This window comes from Macaca nemestrina, chromosome 11 (assembly GCF_043159975.1).
Source record: "Macaca nemestrina isolate mMacNem1 chromosome 11, mMacNem.hap1, whole genome shotgun sequence".
Taxonomy (NCBI): Eukaryota; Metazoa; Chordata; class Mammalia; order Primates; family Cercopithecidae; genus Macaca; species Macaca nemestrina.
The window spans coordinates 66,936,717-66,960,494 of record NC_092135.1 but is presented as its reverse complement, the minus strand read 5'-3'; the positions used below and the strand labels follow the sequence as shown (position 1 = coordinate 66,960,494).

The 23,778-nt window shown below is 36.8% G+C and overlaps 1 protein-coding gene across 3 annotated transcripts in view; it reads left to right on the top strand.

Moving 5' to 3' along the window:
• Positions 1–23,778, top strand: part of LOC105483284 (ATP binding cassette subfamily B member 11) — a 120,949-nt gene that overhangs the window by 5,759 nt on the left and 91,412 nt on the right. For 2 of the 3 annotated variants that reach the window (XM_071072902.1, XM_071072901.1), the window contains exons 2-5: positions 8,399–8,501; positions 9,782–9,803; positions 12,231–12,282; positions 13,075–13,313. In XM_071072902.1, coding sequence (XP_070929003.1) covers positions 8,426–8,501; positions 9,782–9,803; positions 12,231–12,282; positions 13,075–13,313 — 389 coding nt within the window. In that variant the 5' untranslated portion in view covers positions 8,399–8,425. Of the gene's footprint in view, positions 1–8,398; positions 8,502–9,781; positions 9,804–12,230; positions 12,283–13,046; positions 13,314–23,778 lie in introns of those variants that run through there. The other variant, XM_071072903.1, reaches the window with a different exon arrangement.

The window sequence follows — 23,778 nt, the reverse complement described above, 5'->3', positions numbered from 1 at the left end:
CATTTTGTAGCTGGCCTGGTACTCACACTTAAGTCACGTTATTCTCTTACTAGACCTAAACAATCTCACAGAATACCAACCGCAAAGTCACCCTGAGTCAATGCAAGGTCAGTTCGTACTTTGTTCTCAGCAAAGGCAAAATCAAGGTCGCTGTCCAACTCACAAAATACCGAACATCTTGCTAAATGAATGACTGCTATTTCTTTATCTAGTCATAACATAGTCCCAGCTTTTTAACAGCATCCAATCTAGAACAAATACCCACTACGTTAGATCCTTCCCCAAATCACCTGATTAAAGCCCAAGTTCTATAATAGGTTCTTTCAACACCGTTTTACTGAGGTACCCACAGCCCCTGACAGTGTGCTCACCCTCGGTGCAATGAGTAGCAAACACAGCTTGTTTCACTACAGGTGTGTTCTTGGTGCTCACTGACTGAGGGGCATTGACAATGCTGTGGGCATAGAGATCCATGCTTGGATGAATTTTTGCCTTTTAGAATGTTACTTTTTTTTTTTTTTTTTTTTTTTTGAGACGGAGTCTCGCCTGTCGCCCGGGCTGGAGTGCAGTGGCCGGATCTCAGCTCACTGCAAGCTCTGCCTCCGGGGTTTACACCATTCTCTTGCCTCAGCCTCCTGAGTAGCTGGGACTACAGGCGCCCACCACCGCGCCTGGCTAGTTTTTTTTTTTTGTATTTTTTAGTAGAGACGGGGTTTCACAATGTTAGCCAGGATGGTCTCGATCTCCTGACCTCGTGATCTGCCCGTCTCAGCCTCCCAAAGTGCTGGGATTACAGCTTGAGCCACCGCGCCCGGCCTGGAATGTTACTTTTAACGGTAAATTAGAAACCACAAAAACGATTTGTAGGGGTATTCAGAAAGAAGCAAAATGTAAGCAATTGAAACCTAATGTATGGAATTGACAAGGGGACACAGAAGGAAAGTAAAGAGAATAGGTTGGTGGATTAGTATTCCTGTGCTTAATGGAGGACAGATTACTACAAATGACCCTGGAAGGGCAGGTGGGGTGGAGGATCAGGTAGGGGGGACTCAGTCTTTAAGCTTGAAGGGCAAAGGGAACTTCAGCGGCTATCTCCCTTCGTGCTAGCTGCTGTACAGATACAGTTTCATTTCATCTTCCCACCGGTCCTGCGAGGTGGATTTTACCACCATCACCACCACTTCCTGACATGAAAGGTGGAGAAATAAGGATGTGAAGAGAGATTTAAAAATAAATCCAACTACGTAGAGTGAAGCAACAGGTAGTATCAGGATCTGAGAGACTCCAAATTTTGTGGGCAAGACACTAGACCACTGTCCTCTAAACACTGTGAAGTATTTGCACAGCAGTGGAAAGAAACCTTTTTAAATGAAGAGCTAAGCCAGAGGAAAAAATAATTGGAGACTAAATTTTTTTAATATTGTATTTTAAAATTAGGAAATGCAATAGTACATCTGTGGTTAAATGTTGTTTATTAGTTTCTCATTATTAAAGAGTGTCTTTGTTTTTTGAAAAAAGTTTTTGGTTAAAACTTCAAAAATTGTGTAACCAGCAAATGTTACAGTCTCTGAATGTAATACTGCTATAGTGAACAAATTTTGTTCTTGAATAAAAGAATTTTGAATCTGGTTCTTTTAGTATTTTTTAAAGCAGCCTCAGAAACTACTTAATTAAATAACATTTCTCACTCTACTTCTTAATATTCTATTAAGGGATATTCTACAAAATAAGTGATGAGTGCTCCTCAAAACTGCCAAGGTCATCAAAAACAAGGAAAGCATGAGAAATTGTCATAGCCAAGAGTTGCTTAACAAGATATGACAACTTAATGTAACATGGTAAATTTGGTATCCTAGAGGGAACCCCGGAACAAAAAAGCAATTAGGTGAAAAATAAGGGAATTTGAATAAATTATGCACTCTAGCTAAAAATAATGTATCAATATTGGTTCATTAATACTAATCTAAGATATTTACAGTGTACATTGGTACATTAATACTAATGGAAGACATTAATAACTGGGTGTGGGGTACATGGGAATTTTGTATCATCTTCACAATTTTTCTATAAAATCAAAGCTGCTCAAATTTGTTTAATTAAAGGGATTCCCCAGAGTTAGGAAAAAAAATTATTTTCTGTCATGAAGTATTTTATTTTCTACAAAATGATTTTGTTTTATTTAGGAGTGCTATGCTACTTAAGATGGAAAAATACATGATGATTGTTACCCTCCCAAGCTTGCTAACATTAACCCTTTTGTGGCATTATCCAGCTTTCCATTTGTTCTTTTTTAAATTTTATTTTATTTTATTTTAAGTTCCAGGGTACATGTGCAGGATGTGCAGGTTTGTTACTTAGGTAAACGTGTGCCACGGTGGTTTGCTGTACCTATCAATCCATCACCTAGGTATTGAGCCCGGCATCTATTAGCTATTCTTCCTAATGCTCTCCCCACTGCCCTCCCCCAATAGGCCCCAGTGTGTGTTGTTCCCCTCCGTGTGCTCTCTGTGTCCGTATCATGAAATATTTTAAAGCCACAGGAAAAAAAAAAAAAAAGAGAGAGAGAAAAATTTAATGAACACCAAGTTACCTCATTCCAACTTTATCATATCTTAAACATTATGCCATACTTGCTGAAACTTTTTTTGTTTTAAGAAATTAAAACATGCAGATACCCTGTTTTATCGCAGGGGCCCTCTGAGCCCCTCCCCAGTCTCATTCCACTTCTTTTCCTCAGAGGTAACCACTATCATTAATTCAGTGCTTATTAGTTTCAGGCAAGTCTTTATATTTCTACTGAGTGTCTATATATCTATGAACATTACAAATAGCAATTTGCAGGTAACACATTTTACATAAATGACATCATACAGTATCATTCTGAAACTTTCTGTCTTGTTTGTTTAAACTTACGTTGCTTGAGCTTTATCCATGCGAATTCACTGATTTTAATGGCTAGATAATATTCCATTGTGTATAGAATAATTAATAATTCTATAAATTATTGAATCCAATCCCTTGTTCATTTATATTTTCTCCAAGCTTTTTGTTTCCAAAGAAATACCGCAATAAACAAGCTTACATATATCTCTGCATGTATTTTCTGAGTTTCAACCTTGGCTGTATCACTTACTAACTTGTCCTCTTGAGCTTATAACTTAGTCCTTCATACTTTAGTGCCCTTATCTGAAAATTGGGGATAGTCCTAGTACCCATCTCAGGAGGCTGTTGGGAGGTTTTATGGCATAGCATGTATCAAGCATTTAGAACAGTGCCTGGCACGTAATAAATGCCATATTGGTGTTAACTGTTTTTTAAATTATTAAGGAAAATACCAGAGAAGGATATTCTGGGACCTGGGGTATTAACATTTTTAGCCTTGCTAGATATTTCCAAATTGCTATCCAAAGTCATTCAGTCAATTTCTATTCTCATTAGCTGTGCTTGAAAGGACTCCGTCCTCCACATCTTCACAACACTTGGTACTACTGGATATTTCATCTTTGCCAATATTTCAATGAACAGTTTTAGTATTCACTGCTGATCGTTAACCCAAATTTATTCATTAGGGTTGCAAAATAATGATTTTTTAAATTTTATGGATTTTCAAAACTCGGGAATGGATAATGATTTTTTACTGAATACTTTTTGCATCTATGAAAATGATTATTTTTTAACCTTAAATAGTCATTGCATTCCTGGGATCAACATTATTTCATTTTTTTTCATAAACTGCTGAATTACATTTAACATATTTTATTTATCATTTTAAAATCTGTTTTCAGAAGTAATTATAAGCCTATTTTTATCCCTTTTTGTTTTGATGTCAAGATTATACTTGCTTTATAAAATGATTTGGATAGCTTTTCCTGTTTTTATTTTCACCAAAACCATTTGCATAAGATTAGAATTATCTACTGCTTGAAGTTGTAGTAAAATTTGCCTGTAACATTATCTAGCCCTGTTGTTTGTTGAGGTGGGAGACTTTTGAATATTGAACCAATATTTTAATAGCCATTACTTTTTAAGTTTTCTATTCCTTTGTCAACAAATTTTGATAACTCATATTTTTCTAGAAAATTAATCTTAACCTGGTTTTCAAATTTACTACCATAAAATTACTCATAGTATTTGCTTATGATTTAAAACTTTATTTATTTTATCTTTCCCATTTTCTATTAGTATTTGTGATTTATATCTCTTTTCTTCAACAGTCTTATTGACTTGCGTGTTTTTAGTTATTTCAAAAAACAACTTTTGAATTGATATATCCTTTCCACTGTTTTTCATTTTATATTGTTTTCTATCTTATAAATCTTGCATTTTTATGGGTTCTTGATTAGAACAAATTCATTTATTAATCTCTTAAAAAACAAAATGCATTTATCTTTATAAATATATCTTGAAGTATCTCTTTAGCTGTAGCCCACAAGATTTTATATATTTTTTATCACTATGTTTTAAATATTTTCTATTTCTGTCGTGATTTCATCCTTAACCCATAGTTATATGAATATGTATTTTAAAGTTTGTAACACACACACAATTTGACTGATTATATGTGTGTTTTACTAGTGTTTAATTTTTTAGTTTTTATTTAATTGCATTGTCAGAATACACTCTTAACAATAACAACACTATAAAGAAATACATAGTTTTTTATTTGTTGACATTTTTGATGGCTTATTAATGGGTAAGTTTTTAAAAAGTGCCAAATGTAATTGAAAAATGTCTTGGTTACAGGTTCCATAGTAATGAAATTTGTCATGAAAAGCTATGGACATTGTGTTACAATTATAATTAAATATATATTTTATTAAATCAAATGAAATTGCCAATATTTAATCTTTTTTTACTTAGAAAGTTCAACTAATATGTGAACAATGTCCAACCAAATTTTATGAAAAACAAATTTTATATAGTAAATTATATAAAATTACTTATTTTTTATTTTAAAAGCTTTTATGTTTTCTAATTTTTTGTCTGTTTATCAGTTTCTAATAAAGGTATGTTTAAATTTTTCATTACAATTGCAGGTTATGTTGTGTTAGGTTGCTGGGTATATACAGTCCAATAATTGATTTGTCTTCTAGCTGGATTGTACTTTTAATTATTACATGTCCTTTATTATATCCATTATTGTTTTGAGCATGAATTCTATTTTTCTGACATTAACATAACAGCTTTGAGAAATCAGTATTTGTATGACATATCCTTTTCATCCTTTAATTTTTGACCATTTTTATGATTTTATAAATTATTTCTTTTATAATAAGTATATGTCTGGATTGGCTGGGTGTGATGTCTCACGCCTGTAATCTCAGCATTTTGGGAGGCTGAGGCAGATGGATCATCTGAGGCCAGGAGTTTGAGACCAGCCTGGCCGATATGGTGAAACCCCATCTCTACTAAAAATACAAAAATTATCCAGGCATGGTGGTGCACATCTGTAATCCCAGCTACTTGGGAGGCTGAGGCAGGAGAATCACATGAACCTAGGAGGTGGAGGTTGCAGTGAGCCGAGATCATGCCACTGTACTCCAGCCTGGGCAACAGAGCAACACTCCGTTTCAAAAAGAAAAAAAAAAAGTATATGTTTGGACTTTAAAAAATTCCATAAACTGACCTGTCTTTTTTTAAAAAAACAACTTTTTGAGGGTATAATTTACATATCATAGAGTTCACCTATTTAAAGTATTCAATGGTTTTCAGTATATTAACAGAGTTGTGCGACCATCACCATATTCTAACTTTAGAACATTTTCTTCATCCCCAAAAGAAATCTGTTACCAGTCACTCCTCATTCCCCTCCCACCCCTACCCCTACCCCCGTATTAGGCAACTACTTATTTATTTTCTGTCTCTACAGGTATGCCTATCTTGGACATTTCATGTAAATAGAATCATACAGTATGTGATCTTTTGAGACTGTCTTCTTTCATGTAGCATGATTTTGAGGTTCATCTGTGTAGTATGTATCAGTACTTCAATCTACATACATTTACCATAATTACTGAACCATTTGTACTATTTTCAATAACCTTCATTTATATTTTCTGTTTGTTATGCTTTTTAAAGTTTCTTTAGTTTTTTTTAACTTTTGTTGGATTGATGAAGTTTTCTACATACTCGGTTTTCAATCCGTGCTTATTTAGAAGCTATGGATTTTACTGGTACTTTTTCATTGCTTTTTCTTAAAATTTGCAGATATTGGTTGAACTTTGTTCAGATATTAGTTGAACCTTGTAATTAAAAAATGGTTAAATATTGGCAATTTCATTTCATTTAATCAAATATATATTTAATTATAATAGTATAAATATATATTTAATTATAATAGTATAAATATATATTTAATTATAATTGTAAAACCATGTCCTTAGATTGTCATGACAATGAACCTAACATACTTTATCTGCATATTGAACACCTTATCTTGTGTTCAAGATACACTCGTATCTACACTATTGTGTAGAGTTTTAATTATGCTCTTTTGAAATATAAAAGGTTATACTTCGTATCAATATTTGATTGGCCGTCCTGACATATTTTGTTAACTCTTGTGCTCACCCTTGTTTCTCTCTTTCACGGCTCCCTTCTGGATACTCCTTCTGGCTAAGGCACATCCTCTAGTTGTTGTTTTATGCAGGTCCGTAAGTGGCAACTCTCTTGACTTTGAATGTTTGGAAAGATGCTGAATGATTTTTTGGCTCAGTATAAAATTCTAGGATAAAGATTACTTTTTCCCTCATCACTTTGAAGACTTTACTCCACTGTTTTCTAGCCTCTATTGCTGATGAGAAAACTTCTGTCAGTCTGTTCTTTATATTTGGATAATGCATTTTCCCCTTTTACAGTGTTTAGGATGGATTTTGTTTATTCTTGATGCTTTACTACAGTTTGATTCTTGAACAACACAGGTTTGAACTGTGCGGGTCCACTTATATGGGGATTGTTTCCAACCAATCTCAGTGAAAAATACAGTATTCTCAGGATGCAAAACCAGTGGATATGGAGAGTCAACTTTTCCTGTGCTCAAGTTCTGCAAGCCGACTGCGGGACTCGTGTATACCTGGATTTTGGTATATGCAGATTTTGGTATATGTGGGAGTGCTAGAACCAATCTCCTGCATATACTGAGGGACATTTCTAGATAACGTATTTAAGTTTTGACTGATGTTTATTCCAATCAATTATTGGAGCCTACTGTTAATTTGAAGAATCAGGTTATTGCTTCTGGAAAATTCTTAGTAATTATCTCTTTAATTGTTACACTTCTGTCATTCTCCACTCTCTGCTTCTGGGATTCCAATTAGGTGAGTTCAGTTTTTCATAATTCCCCCTTCCTCTCTCTTATTTGTACATGTGTGTATATATGTATATAATATATATCACTGTCTCCTCCTATAACCTCCATGGGTCTGCATTTCATCATAAGGAATAGCTGCTTCAATGCTGGGCAGCAGTTTCCTCAGGGTCTTCTCAGCAGTGCAAGAGACCCACATTAGCTCCTCTGGCTCCAAGCAAAGAGATGGTCTCTAGCTCCCTGTTTGATTTGGGGCACTTACAGTCCTCTCAGGAGCTAAACTCTCACACTCGTCTGCATCCAGACCCTGAGGGGGAAATACCAGCTGCTTCTGTGCTCTGTTTACTCTTTGGTGCTTCTCTGCCATTTCTGGTTCCTGAAGATGTTTATTTTTATTTGCTTGAGTCCAACTGTATCTCTTTAAAAACATGTTATCCATCATTGCTATATATTTGAAGCAGAGAAAGTTAGTGAAGCATAAACTTCATGCTGAATCTAGCGTCTATATCCTGGAATTCTCTGCCTGTGCCCTCTATAAACTGATTTTTCCACTGTGAATAAGACTAACCATGACTCTGTTGACATTTACATTTTATTTAGACAATGTCTCCTTTCTGTTCCTTTGAGCCAAGCTCGACTCACCTTATCTTGAGGTTGCATTTACAAAAGAACACTGAAGGTTACCCAACAGTATGTGGGTGTTATTCATCAACTACAGCAACTCAAGAATATCACCAGTTGGTTTGCCTTTCTCATAGTTTTCACGTTTTCTCATTAAAAATAAATAAAACACAGATAAGCATAAAGTATAACCACCCATCCAACAACGAGAGGAAAATTGATCAATGGTTTTGGTTTATCTTTCCTATAATTAAGCTATAGAAAACAACCATCCATGTAATAACTAGAGAAAACCTTCATCAATGGCTGTAGCTTATCTTTCCTGATAATCAGGTTCTTTCAGGGAGTTATTAACCAATTTAAAAACCTGCTTTTGTCTGAGATTGATTAGTGAATTGTTTTTTTCATTTGGCTACTTTGGTTAAAGAAGAAAGAAAAGATAATAATTGCAATGATTCTTTTATTTTATAGATTTGTTGCCTGCAGATTGCAATTACCATGTCTGACCCAGTAATTCTTCGAAGTGTAAAGAAATTTGGAGAGGAGAATGGTGGTTTTGAGTCAGATAAATCGTGTAAGTGACTTTTTTCTCTCACTGCATCTTGTACAAGGAGAGGCGAGAACAAAGGTGGGACAAGTTGGTGAAGTCTCAAGGAGCAGAAAATATTCAGCAACAGTAGGTAGAACTATCATTGGGTGTGATCCTTACACACAACTCTGTGGCTCTCCCTAGAAGCCACATAACGTACTATCTGAAAGCACTAGGTAAGAACACACCAAGTGTGGGTAAATGAAAGCATCCCTCACCAACCCCTTTCCTAGGTAGAGTAAGGTTGGTCCAGCAGTGGCTGTTATGACTAACTTTATTCCTGTATTGTTATTATTAATCATAATTTAGTAAGTGCTCTTCCTTAGGAAGAGCTGTGCCCAGACTCTGCAGACCAGAATGAGATCATGTGGAGGGGCCTGTAGCACTAGCACCTGGGATGTCTTGGGCTCAGATGGTTCTAAGCTGTTGTTTTCTAACCCTATGATTTTATATTTTACAGATGACAAAATTGAGACTCGGATATGTTTTTGAAACTTGGCAAGGGTCACATGAGTAAAATTAATGGAACCATAATTCTAATCAAACTGTTGTGTTTGATTACCAAGCCCAGGATATTGCCATCTGTCAACATTATCATGCCTCTTTACTTTAATAAGAGTAAAGAGGCATGATAGTGTTGGATGACAAAACTCCCGAGTGGCTTCCTTACACCCCTCGCTATAACCCCCGACTTTCACCTCCTGCCCTGCATCTGTTCTGACCTACACTGGGGAAAACAGTATGTGTCTCAATCCTATGGTTTCTACTGGTGTAGAAGTGTCAATGACATCTTGTTATTAACATCTTATTGTTAATTTGTGGTCTATATTTTAAACAGATAAATTCTGACGCTTTTAAAGAACCAAACAATAAAACAATAAATAAATATCAATTTTATTTTGTAGTTCAAAAAGTCAGATCTTCTTCAGCTAATTTAGAAATGTTGCTGTCTGTTTGATATTCAGATGGTGCAAATATTTCATGTCCTGAAGAAAAGTCTGTAAATGAGTAAATGTAGCAGCACTCCTGGACCCTAATGAGTGTCTTCGTGTGTGTGTGCGTGTGTGTGCATGTAGAGAGAGAGAGAGAGAGAGAGAGAGAGAGAACGTGAGCAGGAAAAAAGAAAAGGCCAATAATCATTTGGTAATATTCCATGAATAAAGGTAATTTATAGGAATATTTTTCCAGAGCAAATTTCTTAATGACTGTATTGCATTTTGTCATTATTATTAACTGCTTTTTTGCACTGATTTTTTTTCTGACAGATAATAATGATAAGAAATCAAGGTAAGTGACTGCAGCATCTTTTCTAGAATAACTCCATAATATTCATATCAACGGCACAAAGCAGAGAATATTTTCATGCACATTGCACTTCATATAAAATAATATATATAATCCATTCTTTTTCTCTTTAAAACATTACTATAATTTGATTTTTAAAACCTTTTGGAAAATCGCTTCTGGATTGAGTCCAAATCTCCCTCGTGTATTCAGGAATGGCACAGAACTCCTGACCTAAGAGGGAAGAAGAAAAGTTGAACAACAAGTATAATTTCATGGGCATTGGGGAGGTCCCTAAACCCCAAATTCTTGCCACAGGCAAAGAGTACAAACCTAAAGTGTTATTATTGCATATTTCTCTTTAGCTAAAGATTTTGAATTCTCATATAGAACAAATATAAGCTAATCACAGTCTGGTATGAAGGCAGGATTAGATGAGGTCTAATTTAGAAGACAGAAGTGAGACATCAGGTAAGTTCCTGAAGTGGAGGTGGTGGAAAGGGAAGGGTTAAAGGTATTTTAGAAATTTTAAGTAATTCACAGCAGAGGGAGGGAGTGGGAGTGGTAAGATTAGCTTTGGGCTGGTAGTGGTCAGGTCAGCCTGGGCCTCTGAGAACCACATATTTCTTATTGGGTGGGAAATTTTAAAAATGGGTGTGGATGTAGATGAATGGCAAGGAGAGGATGAGTAGGAAGTTGAATGAGTTGTTTTGTTTTTAGAGGAGGTGAGCGTGGAATGAGAAGAACACAGCAAAAGTTTGCCAGAGCTGCTGAGAGGAACGGGAGCGATCTGTAGAGGAATGAAGTGTGCAATTGCATGTTGAGCTGGAGAGCACACATTCACTCCATTAACTCATTCATTTTGCAAATATTAATTGAGTGTCTATTTGGTATCAGACACTATTGTAGGTGCTGAGGGTACAGAAGGTACAGAAAAGAACAAAATAGGCAAAAGTGTCTGCCCTTGAGGAGTTTACATTTTAGTGAGGGAGATATAATGAACACTGTAAATAAATCAAATGTATAGCATGGTAGCTAGTGATAATCTATCACTTTCTTTCTGAGAAGGAAAAATAAACATGGAAATGGAGCTATGAAATAGTATGTGGGGGGTGGGGTTGAAATTTTAAAGACTTTGGCCAGGGAAGACTCTGTTGAGTAGGTGACTTTTGAAGGAAGGTCTAGCGGGGGTAGTGGAGCTGTCCCTATGGTTACCTAAAGAAAATGCATCTGGGGAGAGGGACTAGCAGGTGCCCGCACCCAGAGTTGGGAACAGCTGGGCATGGACAAAGGTCAGCAAGAGGCCAGGAGAGTGGGGTGTTGAGAACTAGAATATAGTTGGAGGAGATGAGGTCAGAGAGCTAAGGGCCAGACCGTGGGGAGTCTCAGAAAAAAATTGGGATTCTTTTCTGGGCCAGAAGGGAAGCTTAGGGCAGCTGAGTACTAGACTCTGCCTGTCTTGGTATCCATTCACAAGGTGGTAAGATTGTGTTCAGCCGGCCCAGCAGCCTGGCTTAAGGAGAAGAGGGCAAACAGCTGGATGGATGCAGGATGAAGTTTACAAGGATGATGTAGAGATAATAATTGACGATGATGGTGAGAGTGTGGTTCAAATGCCTGGCAGAGGGACCTTGGCTGCATGGGGAAGGAAGAAAAATCTTAATGGGGTTTAGCAATGGAAGGAAATGAAGGATTTAAGGGACTGCACGGCTCAAGTGAGGTTGATGAATAGGTGTGGAAGGAGGAAAGAAGTGAGAAAATGAAATACATGGGCAGTCACAGAGTGCCAAGGAGTTACACATGTCAGACAGTAGTTCCTGGTGACAGCAAGGTCCAGGGTGTATTCATGGACTGGGTGACTCAGGTTAAGTCAAGATCCCCGAAGTTGAAGAGGTCAAATACAGGTTAAACATGGCCTTATGGGAAATGAAATGAATGAGAAATATTAAGGAAATATGATTCTATGAAAAGTATGGGCATGTTCTTGAATTTTTCATCATATCAACATTATTTAAGGTAGTTGTAAACTTTTTGAGTGTGAGGAAACTTTAAAATTAGCTAATCCAACGACTTCAGCTTCCCCATGAGGAAATGCAGTCACAAATAGATTGAGGGTCATGACTGAGGGCAAAAAGTTATTTGTTGGTATAACTGGGAGTATAGAGGACTTCTTACTTTCTCTCCATACCTCTCAGGTGTTCCTCTCTGTGAATCGCTAGTGAACCTGAGATTGAGCTATACTGAAATCTCTAGAAGAGGTAAATCTAGAAGAATAAAGCTTGTGTTTAAGATATCAGGCTTGGCCAGAATTTCCCAGCCAGTGAGGATTTTCTTTCTTACTAAAGAATAACTCATAAAATCACCACCTAGGGATAATTTCCCATTGTATTGGAAAGGATGGTCTTTAAATCCCTATGTTTTTCTCCTCAGGTTACAAGATGAGAAGAAAGGTGATGGCGTTCGAGTTGGCTTCTTTCAATTGGTAATAAAACTGTGTTGATTTATGGCAGTGACTGTGCAACTATAAATTGTTTAGATCATGAAAGGAGTGTTAAATCTTTAGTCATATTGGTAGGTTTTTAACTTCAGTGATCACTTTTTCAGTCATAGGCTTTGCCGATGTGATAACATGCTGAATAACTATTAGAAATATGTTGCTCATAAAACATACAAATCCTGTCCAATAGATCAGAAAAATGTCTTGGAAAATTATCACTCAGCCCATGGTTATCATATTTGTAAGGAAAGTCATCACAACAATCACATTATATATATTTATTCTTATGACAAATCTTTAGAAATTTCATACTATAGGTATTTACCCCAAATTTGCTCAGGATGGAGGCATTTCTAGGCTTAAACCGGCACTCTTCATTGTCACTATCAGTTGTACAAAATAATTTATACTGTTGCTGAATGCCCCACACGGTTTATCTACTTGTCAGTGGCATCACTGATAGTGATTATTTTCCCCTTGAGTTGTAGATGAGTAGCTAAAAACTAAAGTCAGCTCCTGAAATAAACAGAATGAATTCAGAGACCAGGAAATTTATAACATGATCTAACAATGTAAGAGTCTAATGTTTTAGATAATTGATGTACCATGCCATTTATTTCAATATAATTAGTACGAACCTGCTGCTCAATTAAGATGATTCCCATGAAATTTGGTGTTGAGTACTATTCATCGGAATCTAGTAACTAAAATTAAATAGTCCTCCTACCTCTCCCGCTTTTCACCCATAGATGATCTCTGAACCCTTTGTTTTTCAAGTTTCGGTTTTCTTCATCAACTGACATTTGGCTGATGTTTGTGGGAAGTTTGTGTGCGTTTCTCCATGGAATAGCCCAGCCAGGCGTGCTGCTCATTTTTGGCACAATGACAGATGTTTTTATTGACTATGACATTGAATTACAAGAACTCCAGATTCCAGGAAAAGCATGTGTGAATAACACCATCGTATGGACTAACAGCTCCCTCAACCAGACCATGACAAATGGAACACGTTGTGGGTAGGTTGTTTTTTCTTTATTTTTTACTTTTTTTTGCTCATATCTTAAATTGTAATTCAAGATATATAGAGGGGATTTTACTGACTGAACTGGAGTGGTATCTAACACAAAGAGAATAGAAACATGAGTTTACCCATATTTCCAGAAATTACACTGCCTCAAGTTTCCTTCTATCTTACTATGTTTTAAAATCTTAACAGAAACAGGATTGAAAGTCACTCATCAAATACATCGGCAAATTGTAACCACTTCATTGAGTATAGGCTTGAGCTTGATAACACCAATACTTAACACCACTAGGGAGGTGACCCATGAATTTTACTTGAGTATCATCTCTAAGAGTTCTTTTTTTACCGCCCCACTAACTCCCCTCTGCCCCTTAGCTTTGTGGCTGTGGCTGTGGCTGGTGATCCACTTGATCCTAACCCTTCCACTTGTAATGGGAATTTCATGAACATGCTGCATTACTTGGAGTAGGGGATACTAGTCTCAACCAATAGTTGAGTTTGTTTTCTTCTTCTTCTTTTTTTTTTTTTTTTTTTTTTTTTTTTTTTCTGGTGGAGTCTCCTCTTTCACCCAGGCTGGAGTACAGTAGTGTGATCTTGGCTCACTGCAGCCTCCGCCTCCTGGGTTCAAGCGATTCTCATGACTCAGCCTCCTGAGTAGCTGGTATTACAGGCGTTTGCCACTACGCCCAGCTAAGTTTTGTATTTTTAGTAGAGACGGGGTTTCACCATTTTGGCCAGGCTGGTCTCAGTCTCTTCAGGTGATCTGCCTGCCTCGGCTTCCCAAAGTGCTGAGATTACAGGCGTGAGAAAACTGGTGCAGTGCTGTGATCAGAGGCAACCATGCAGAAGTAGCCAGAACTCACACAGACACAGTCACTATGCTACTGTTCTCTTTGTGATAAGCCTGACAGGCCACCTTGTAATCAGTGAATCCATCATGTACTCAGGACTGACTCATTGTCATAGCATGGACTTTGCAGTGTGCCTCATGCTGCCTCAAGTTCAGAACAAGCTTATTTGCACGTACGAACCCACATATTCAGGTTCAAGAATGAAGGGTGGGGCACATCTTGGCTAGAAAGACACTAGGAATGGCTCCCTCAAAGGAATTTATAGTTTTCACCTTCATTTTTGAAATTTTCTATAGGTTTGATTCCAGACTATGAATGAGTCCTTCAAAATCATTGACACTCTTCCATAATATTATCTCTCTTACAGTCTTTCATTCATTTACTCATTCAACCAAAATTTTTTTAAACATCAACTGCATACCAGGAACTCATGAAAGCATCAAGGACACAGTTGTCTTAAGAGTATGGTCCCAGCTAGGCATGGTGGCTCATGCCTATAATTGTGACACTTTGGGAGGGTGAGACAGGAGGATTGTTTGAGCCCAGAAGTTCGAGACAAGCCTGGGCAACATAGTGAGACCCTGTCTCTACAAAAAAAGTTTTTAAAAATAGCTTGGCTTTGTGGTATGCACCTGTCATCCCAGCTACTTGAGAGGCTGAGATGGGAAGATCATTTGGGCCTGGGTGTTTGTGGCTGCAGTTGCCTGTGATCGCGTGGGTGACAGAATGAGATCCCATCTCAGAAAAACCAGGAGTCATGATCCCTATCTTTGTGAAGCTTAAGCCTAGTAAGCCATCATTCAGTTAATGATCATTTAAAAAATATGTAGTGACAGACTTGGAGGTACCTGATAGAAAACACAGGATAATATACAATGTGAATTATTCTTTATAAACAACAAGTCTACTCATTCTATATAAGTTCCCTAATGTCTAAATATGTATGTTTCTTTTCTAAAATTGGAAGTTTCTTTTCATTTGAAAAACTCAGAGCAATTTGTATAAAAGAGAGACTGAGTTCAACGAAAGTCTTTGAAATCCTTCATTTATGTTGGAGGACAGAAGTGAACTGCTTTTTACAGAGGGGTTTGACCGCAAAACATAAAATTAATCATTCTCCCCTTTGAGAAAAAAACTGCATTCAGACCTATGTGTGATGTAAATTGACCCAAACTTATGAAGATAAGTTTTGAGGAAAAAGTCCTCAAGTATATCTTATTATGCCTTAAAATTTGGAAATAAATGTTGGAGGGGTCAAAATTTGAGGCATATACATGATACTAGGTGCTTATGAATATTTGTCTAATGAATTAAAGAATGAATCTACTTTCAACATTTGCATCCTGGCCATCTATTAAAAAGGAATTCTCTAGTGGCCACTCATTACTCACTGTCTTCATTGTTACTGGATCACATACCCGAAGGCCAGCAAAGAATATGAACTGAAGCTTTCCGAAGTCCATTGGCTTTGGCTGAATTCACATGATACCAAATGTGAATGGACATTTGTCCTTTTCTTTTTTTAAAAAAATTCATACAGATAGCTGAAATTGTATGGACTATACCTTTCTAGGCATGTCTTTACTAGGAACTCCTTGATGAGTTAAATACTTTCATTGTGAGTTATTATGATCATTGACATGAATACTATTTGTCTTCTGAATAACATGTTTGTTTAGCTGTTATGTGGTAAGATCACTGTGAATATGGACTTGGGTGGGGCAGAGGAGAAGAGAGAGGACATTTTCCTACTTGTAAGTAGTTTATATACCTCCAAAGTCACCCAAACTATTTGCAAGTTTTTTTCATGGAAAAAGTGTATCATTAAAGGTACAGTTTCTCCTTTTATTATAATAGATATATTAGTCTTAGAATATACAAGACAACCCAATAATTTTAGCAACAAAAGCATGTATGTGTAGTGACAGGAGCTGGTTTTACTCTTTTATTATATTGGTTTCCACGTGTAAATTGTAATCTATTGGATGGAATTTTTAAGTTAAAGCCTTCCAGATGGTTGTCAGTGAATTACACTGATAAGGATTACAGAGCGTCAGGTCTCTTGATTAACTTATCAGAATTTCTGGTCAGAACAGTTAAATAATAAGATAAAAAAAATGAAAGCAGATGAAGGAATAGGAAGTTAAAATACCACAATTGCAATTTCGTTTTATTTTCGTTTATCCAATTAAAGTTTAAACACTCAAATGGAAGCCACAAAGTCTCATGTAACTTAATTATGAAAGAGACATACCATAATTTCTGCCATATTCTATGAGTCACAGAAACCAACCCTGGTATAGTTTGGGAGGAGTCTAAACAAGTGTGAATGCTGAGAGATGAGAATTTTAGGGGCCCTTTGGAGGCTGATTACTACTGTGGGCATTGGGGAGCTCAAGTTTTCACTTCCTCTCATACAGATAAATCAATGCAGAAATCTAGGCCTGTCCTTTCACTTGGATTTCAGTCTAAGAATATAGACTGAAATGTATATTCAGTTTGTATAAGCAAGCACTATTTTCAAGCTAGACAGTTTAGGCTATATAATTTTATAACAGCTTTATTGAGATACAATTCACATACCATAAAATTCACCCACTTGAAGTGTACAATTAGATGTTTTTTAGTATATTTATATTTACAGAGTTGTGCATTCACTGCCACAGTCAATTTCAGAACATTTTCATTACTAAAAAAAGAAACCCCTTGCCCCTCGGCCATCACTTTCTAGTACCTCATCCTCCTCCCTATCCCTAGGCAACCACTAATCTGCTTTCTGACTGTAGATTTGCCTATTCTGGACATGTATATTAATAATATCATATAATATGTGATCCTTTGAGATTGGCTTCTTTAACTTAAGCATATGTTTTTTGCAGTTCATCCACTTGTAGCATGAATCAATATTTTCTTTTTATTGCTAAATAATATTTAATTACATGGATATAATCCATGTTATGTATCTGTTCATCAGTTGATGGACATTTGGATTGTTCCCACTTTTGAGCTATTACAAATAATTCTGCTATGAACATTTGTATACAGGTTTTTGTGTGAACATGTTTCCATTTCTCTTGGGTACGTGCCTAAGAGTGGAATTGTTGTATCACATGGTAACTCTATGTTTAACTATTCTAGGAACTACCAGACTATTTTCCACAGTGACTGCACCATTTACATTTCTGCTAACAGTGTATGAGGGTTCTAATTTCTCCACATCCTCAACAGCACTTGTTATTTATTATCCATGATATCACTCCTAGACAGAATAATGACCCCCAAAGATATCCAGGTCCTTATCCCTAGAATCTATGAATGTTACCTTGTATGGGAAAAGGGTCTATGCAGATGTGATTCAGTAAAGGATATCGAGATGGGGGAGACTATCCTGGATTATCCAGGTGGGCCCTAAATGCAGTCATGTGTGTTCTTAAAAGGGACAGTTGCTAAGAAGAAGGCAGAGGGGGATTTGCCTGTAGAGAGAAGAGTAGAGGCAAGGTGACTACAGAAAAAAAGAATGAAATGACATTGCCACAGCCGAGGAGTGCCAGCAGCTGTCAAGAGCTGGAAGAAGCAAGGAGAAATTTCTCCCTTAGAGCCTTAGGAGGGAACACAGCCTAGTCAGCACCTTGATTTCCACCCAGCGAAGCTGATTTTGGGCATGTGAGGGGATCCATTTCTCTTGTTTTAATTGTGATAATTGTTACAGCAGTCATAGGAAACCAATACAATAGCCATCCTAGGGAGCACAAAGTGGAATCTCTTTGTGGTTTTGATTTGCATTTCTCTGAGGACTAGTGATGTTGGCTTCTTTTTAGGTGCTTTTTGGCCATTTGCACATCTTCTTCAGAAAAATATCTATTCAGATCTTTTATTTGGAAATAAATAATATAACAAATATGTATTCAGCCCCTTTTAAAACTGGGATATATGTCTATTGATTATTGAGTTGTAGGAATTCTTTATATATTATAGATGTAAGTTCCTTATCAGAGATACAATTTGCAAACAATTTTTCTCATTCTTTGGGTGTCTTTCTAACTTCTTGATAATTATCTTTGAAACACTAAGGTGTTTAATTTTGGTGATGTCTAGTTTGTTCTTTTGTTGCTTCTGAATTGGTGTCATATCTAAGAAACCATTGCCAAATCCAAAGTCTTGATAATTATCTTTGAACCACTAAAGTGTTTAATTATGGTGATGTCTAGTTTATTCTTTTGTTGCTTCTGAATTGATGTCATATCTAAGAAACCATTGCCAAAGCCAAGGTCATGAACATTATACTTGTTTTCTTTTAATGGCTCTGACCATGCAAAGTGCCAGTTTCCCCTTCATCTTCCACCATAAGTGTGAGTTTCCTAAGGCCTTACCAGAAACTGAGCAGATGCTCTAATGCTTCCTGTACAGCCTGCAGAATTATGACCCAATTAAACCTCTTTTCTTTATAAGTTACCCAGTCAGAAGTATTTCTTTATAGCAGCGTGAGAGTAAACTCATACACTCTTATGGTTAGTCTATGATCTACTTTGAGTAAATTAGGGTGAATTAGGGGTCCAAATTGATTCCTATCTGCATGAATAGCCAGTTGTTCCAGCACCATTTGTTGGAAAAACTATTTTTTCCCTATTGAATAATCTCAGAATCCTTATCAAAATCAATTTACTGTAATTAAGAGGGTTTATTTGTGAACTCTTAATGCTATTCCATTGACCTACACATCCACATGCCAGTAACACACTGTTTTGATTACTGTAGCTTTATAGTAAGTTTTGAAATCAAGAAGTGTAAGTCTGCTACTAAGGATTCTCTATTCTGGGTCTCTTGGATTTTCATATAAATTGTTTAACTTCTGCAAAGAAGTCAGCTAGAATGCTAGGAATTACATTGAATCTGTAGATCAATTTAAGGAATATTTCCGTCTTAACAATATTAAGTCTTCTGATTCATGATCCACTTATTTGAGTCTGTTTTAATTTATTTCAGCAAGGTTTTATAGTTTTCAGAATATTTTGCAATTTTCTGTTAAACTGATTGCTAGGTATTTTATTATTTTTGATGTTGTCATTAATGGAATTTTTTTCTTAATTTTCTTTTCAGTTTGCCCATTGCTACTATAGCAAAATACAATTTTTTTTTTTGTATATTGATCTTTTATCCTAAACCTAGCTGAACTACTTATGAGTTCAATAGGTTTTAGTGGGTTCTTTAGGATTTTTTATACAAGACCGTATCATCTGCAAATAAAAATAACTATACATTTTCCTTTCCAATCTAGCTGCCTTTTTTATTTTATTTTATTGCCTAATTGTTTTGGCCCAAACCTCCAGTACAATGTTGAGTAGAAGTGGTGAGAGAACACATGCCTGTCTTATTCCTATCTTAGGGGGTAAGCGTTTAGTCTTTCACCAATTAAGTATGACATTAGCTATGACTTTTTCGTAAGCGTCCTTTATTATGTTGAGGAAGTTCCCTTCTAATCCTAGTTTGTAGAACGTTCTAACCATTAAGTCATGAATTTAGTCATGTGCTTCATCTACATCTATTAAGATGATCATGCAGTTTTGCTCATTATAATACTGATATGGTATGTTACATCAATGTATTTTCATATGTTGAATTACCTTTGCACTCCTTGAATAAATCCCACCGGGTAATAATGAGTAATCATTTTACTGTGCTGCAGGATTCAACTTGTTTGTATTTAGTGAAGATTTTTGTGTCTATATTAATAAAAGATATAATATATAACAGTTTTCTTTTCTTATAATGTCTTTGTCTACTTTTGGTATCAGATAATTCTGACCTGATAGTTTGGCAGTATTCCCTTCCATTCTATTTTTTGAAGAGTTTGTGAAGAATTGGTATTAGTTCTCTAAATGTTTTGTAGAATTCTTCAGTGAAGTCGTCTCATCTTAGACTTTTTGTTGTTGAAAGTTTTTGATTGCTGATTCAATCTCTTTAGTTGTTATAGGTCCACTCAGATTTTCTATTTCTTTAAATTTTTTTAAATTTGGCAAATAAAAATTATATATATTTATGGTGTGCCGCATGATGTTTTGAAATATGTATACATTGTGGAGTAGCTAAATTGAGCTATTTAACATATTCACTACCTCACACACTTATCTTTTTTTGTTGCAAGGACGCTAAAAATCTACTCTTGGCTTTAGGCTTCCTGGGATGCCAAAAAAAACTGTGAGTCTGCTTGCTTTCTCAATGGGAAGGCTTGTGGTCTGGGGCAAATTTTCAGCCCTGGTCACCGGTTGCCTGGAAATAGATTCAGTGCTGTTGTTGGGGGCACGGTGGGTGTGAGACTAGCCTCTAGTACTGTGGGCTGAGTGGGAGCAGGGTAAGGCCTGTGACTGCCAGCTTTCCCCCACTTCCCTGGTGACCTCTATGACTTAGCACAGGCAGCCATAATCCTCCTGGGAACATAACTCCATTGAACTGGGAACCACACCCCCATTCCCCACAGCAGCTGCAGCAAGCCCCGCCCAAGGAGGGGCTGAGCTCAGACGCGCCTATCCCTGCCCCTACCTAGTGGTCTTTCTCTACCTGCCCTGGTAGCCAAAGACAAAGGCCCAATTCTCTTGGGAACTCTGTGGCCCTGCCCACTGCTTGGGAAACCTGAATACTTAACCAGGTGTCCTGAGGGCAAGTTTGCATTCTCCCTATAGGACTATAGCTGATGCACTCTTGAAAGTGCCACCTCCTAGCTAGAGGCCAACCAACACAAAACCAATGCACTAAACAAAAACACAACAGAGGACCCTCATGGAGCCCACTTCACTCCCCTGCTGCCTCCACCAGGAGCAGGTGCTGGTATCCACAGCTCCAAGAACTGAAGACAGATCACATCACAGGACTCTTTGCAGATACTCGCCAGTACCAGCCCAGAGCCTGGTAACTCTGCTAGGTGACTAGACCCAGAAGAGCAGAAACAATCGCTACAGTTTGGCTCACTGGAAGCCCCATTCATAGGGGAAGAGAGAGAACACCACATCAAGGGAGCACGCCATGAGATGAAGGAATCTGAACAGAGCCTATGAATCCCAGATCTTCCCTCTGACATAGTCTAACCAAATGAGAAAGAACCAGAAAAGCAATTTTGGTAATATGACAAAACAAGGTTCTGTAACACCCCCGAAAGATCATACCAGCTTACCAGCAATGGATCTAAACCAAGATGAAATCTCTGAATTGCCAGAAAAAGAATTTAGAAGGTTGATTATTAAGCTAATCAAGGAGGCACCAGAGAAAAGTTAAGTCCAACTGAAGGAAATAAAAAACATGATACAGGATATGAAAGGAAAATTCTTCAGTTAAATAGATAGCATAAATAAAAAACAACCACAACTTCTGGAAGTCAAGGACACACTTAGAGAAATGCAAAATGTACTGGAAGGTCTCAGCAATAGAATCGAATAAACAGAAGAAAGAACTTCAGAGTTTGAAGACACAGGTTTCAAATTATCTCAATCCATCAAAGACAAAGAAAAAAGAATTTAAACAATGAACAAAGCTTCCAAGAAGTTTGGGACTGTGTTAAATGACCAAACCTAAGAATAATTGGTGTTGTCGAGGAAGAAGAGAAATCTGAAAGTTTGGAAAATATGTCTGAAGGAATAATCAAGGAAAACTTCCCTGGCCTTGCTGGAGGAAGATCTCTTGTCTAGAGATGTAGACATCCAAATATAAGAAGCTCAAAGAACACCTGGGAAATTCACTGCAAAAAGATCGTTGCCTAGGCATGTAGTCATCAGAGTTTCTAAAGTCAAGATGAAGGAAAGAATCTTAAGAGCTGTGAGGCAAAAGCTCCAGGTAACCTATAAAGGAAAACCTATCAGAATAACGACAGATTTCTCTGCAGAAACCCTACAAGCTAGAAGGGATTGGGGTGCTATTTTTAGCCTCATTAAACAAAATAGTTATCAGCCAAGAATTTTGTATCCAGTGAAACTTAACTTCATAAATGAAGGAAAGATATAGTCTTTTCCAGACAAACAAATGCTGAGGGAATTTGCCACTACCAAGCAAATCAGGGAAATGCAAATCAAAACCACAATGTGTTATCATCTCACTCCTGTAACAATGGCTACAATCAAAAAATCAAAAAAGAATAGATGTTGGCATGGATGTGGTGAAAAAGGAACACTTTTACACCATTGGTGGGAATGTAAACTAGTACAACCAAATGCCCATCAATCAACGAATGGATAAGGAAAATGTTTTATATATATATATACACACACACACACATATACACACACATATATACACACACACACACATATACACACACACATATATATGCGTATATATTTATATACACACACCATGGAATACTACTCAGCCATAAAAAGAAATGCAATAATGGCATTCACAGCAGCCTGGATGGAATCGGAAACTATTATTCTTTTTTTTTTTTTGAGATAGAGTCTTGCTCTGTTGCCCAGGCTGGAACTCAGTGGCACGATTTCGGCTCACTGCAAGCTCTGCCTCCCAGATTCATGCCATCCTCCTGCCTCAGCCTCCCAAGTAGCTGGGACTACAGGCACATGCCACCACACTCAGCTAATTTTTTGTATTTTTAGTAGAGACAGGGTTTCACCGTGTTAGCCAGGATGGTCTCGATCTCCTGACCTTGTGATCCACCCGCCTCGGCCTCCCAAAGTGTTGGGATTACCGGTGTGAGCCACCGTGCCTGGCCGAGACTATTATTCTAAGTGAAGTAACTCAGAAATGGAAAACTAAACGATGTATGTTCTCACTCATATGCAGGAGCTAAGCTGTGAGGACACAAAGGCATGAGAATGTTACACTGGACTTTGGGGACTTGGAGGAAAGCGTGGGTGGACAGGAATAAAAGACTACACATTGGGTGCAGTGTACACTGCTTGGATGATGGGTGCATCATTCTAAAATCTCAGAAATCATCACCGAAGAACTTATTCATGTAACCCAACACCACCTGTTCCCAAAAAACCTATTGAAATAAAAATTAAAAATTTTTAAAAATAATAAAAAATACATTATAAAACAAAAAAATAATAAAAATCTACTCTTTCAGTAATTTTCAAGCATACAAAACGTTGTTACTAACTATAGTCAGCCCAGTAGATTTCTTGAACTTATTCCTCCTAATTGAAATTTTGTATTTTTTAACCATCTCCCCAATCTCCCCACCTTTAGCCCTTGGTAACTATCATTTTACTCTCTACTTCTATGAATTCAAATTTTTCAGATGTCACATTTAAGTGAGATTACATTGTATTTGTCTTTCTGTGCCTGGCTTACTTCAGTTAACATGATATACTCGAGGTGCATCTGTGCTGTTGCAAAAGACAGGATTTTTTTAAAAGGCTGAATAATATTCCATTGTCTATATGTACCACATTTTCTTAATTCATTTGTTGATGGACCCATAGGTGGCTATTGTGAATAATGCTGCAGTGTGCATGGGAGTGTAGATATCTTTTTGATATATTGGTTTCATTTTCCTTGGATATATACCCAGTATAGGATTGCTAGGTTATATAGCAGTTCTATTTCTAACTTTTTGAGGAACCTACATACATTTTTGCATAATGGCTGTACTAATTTACA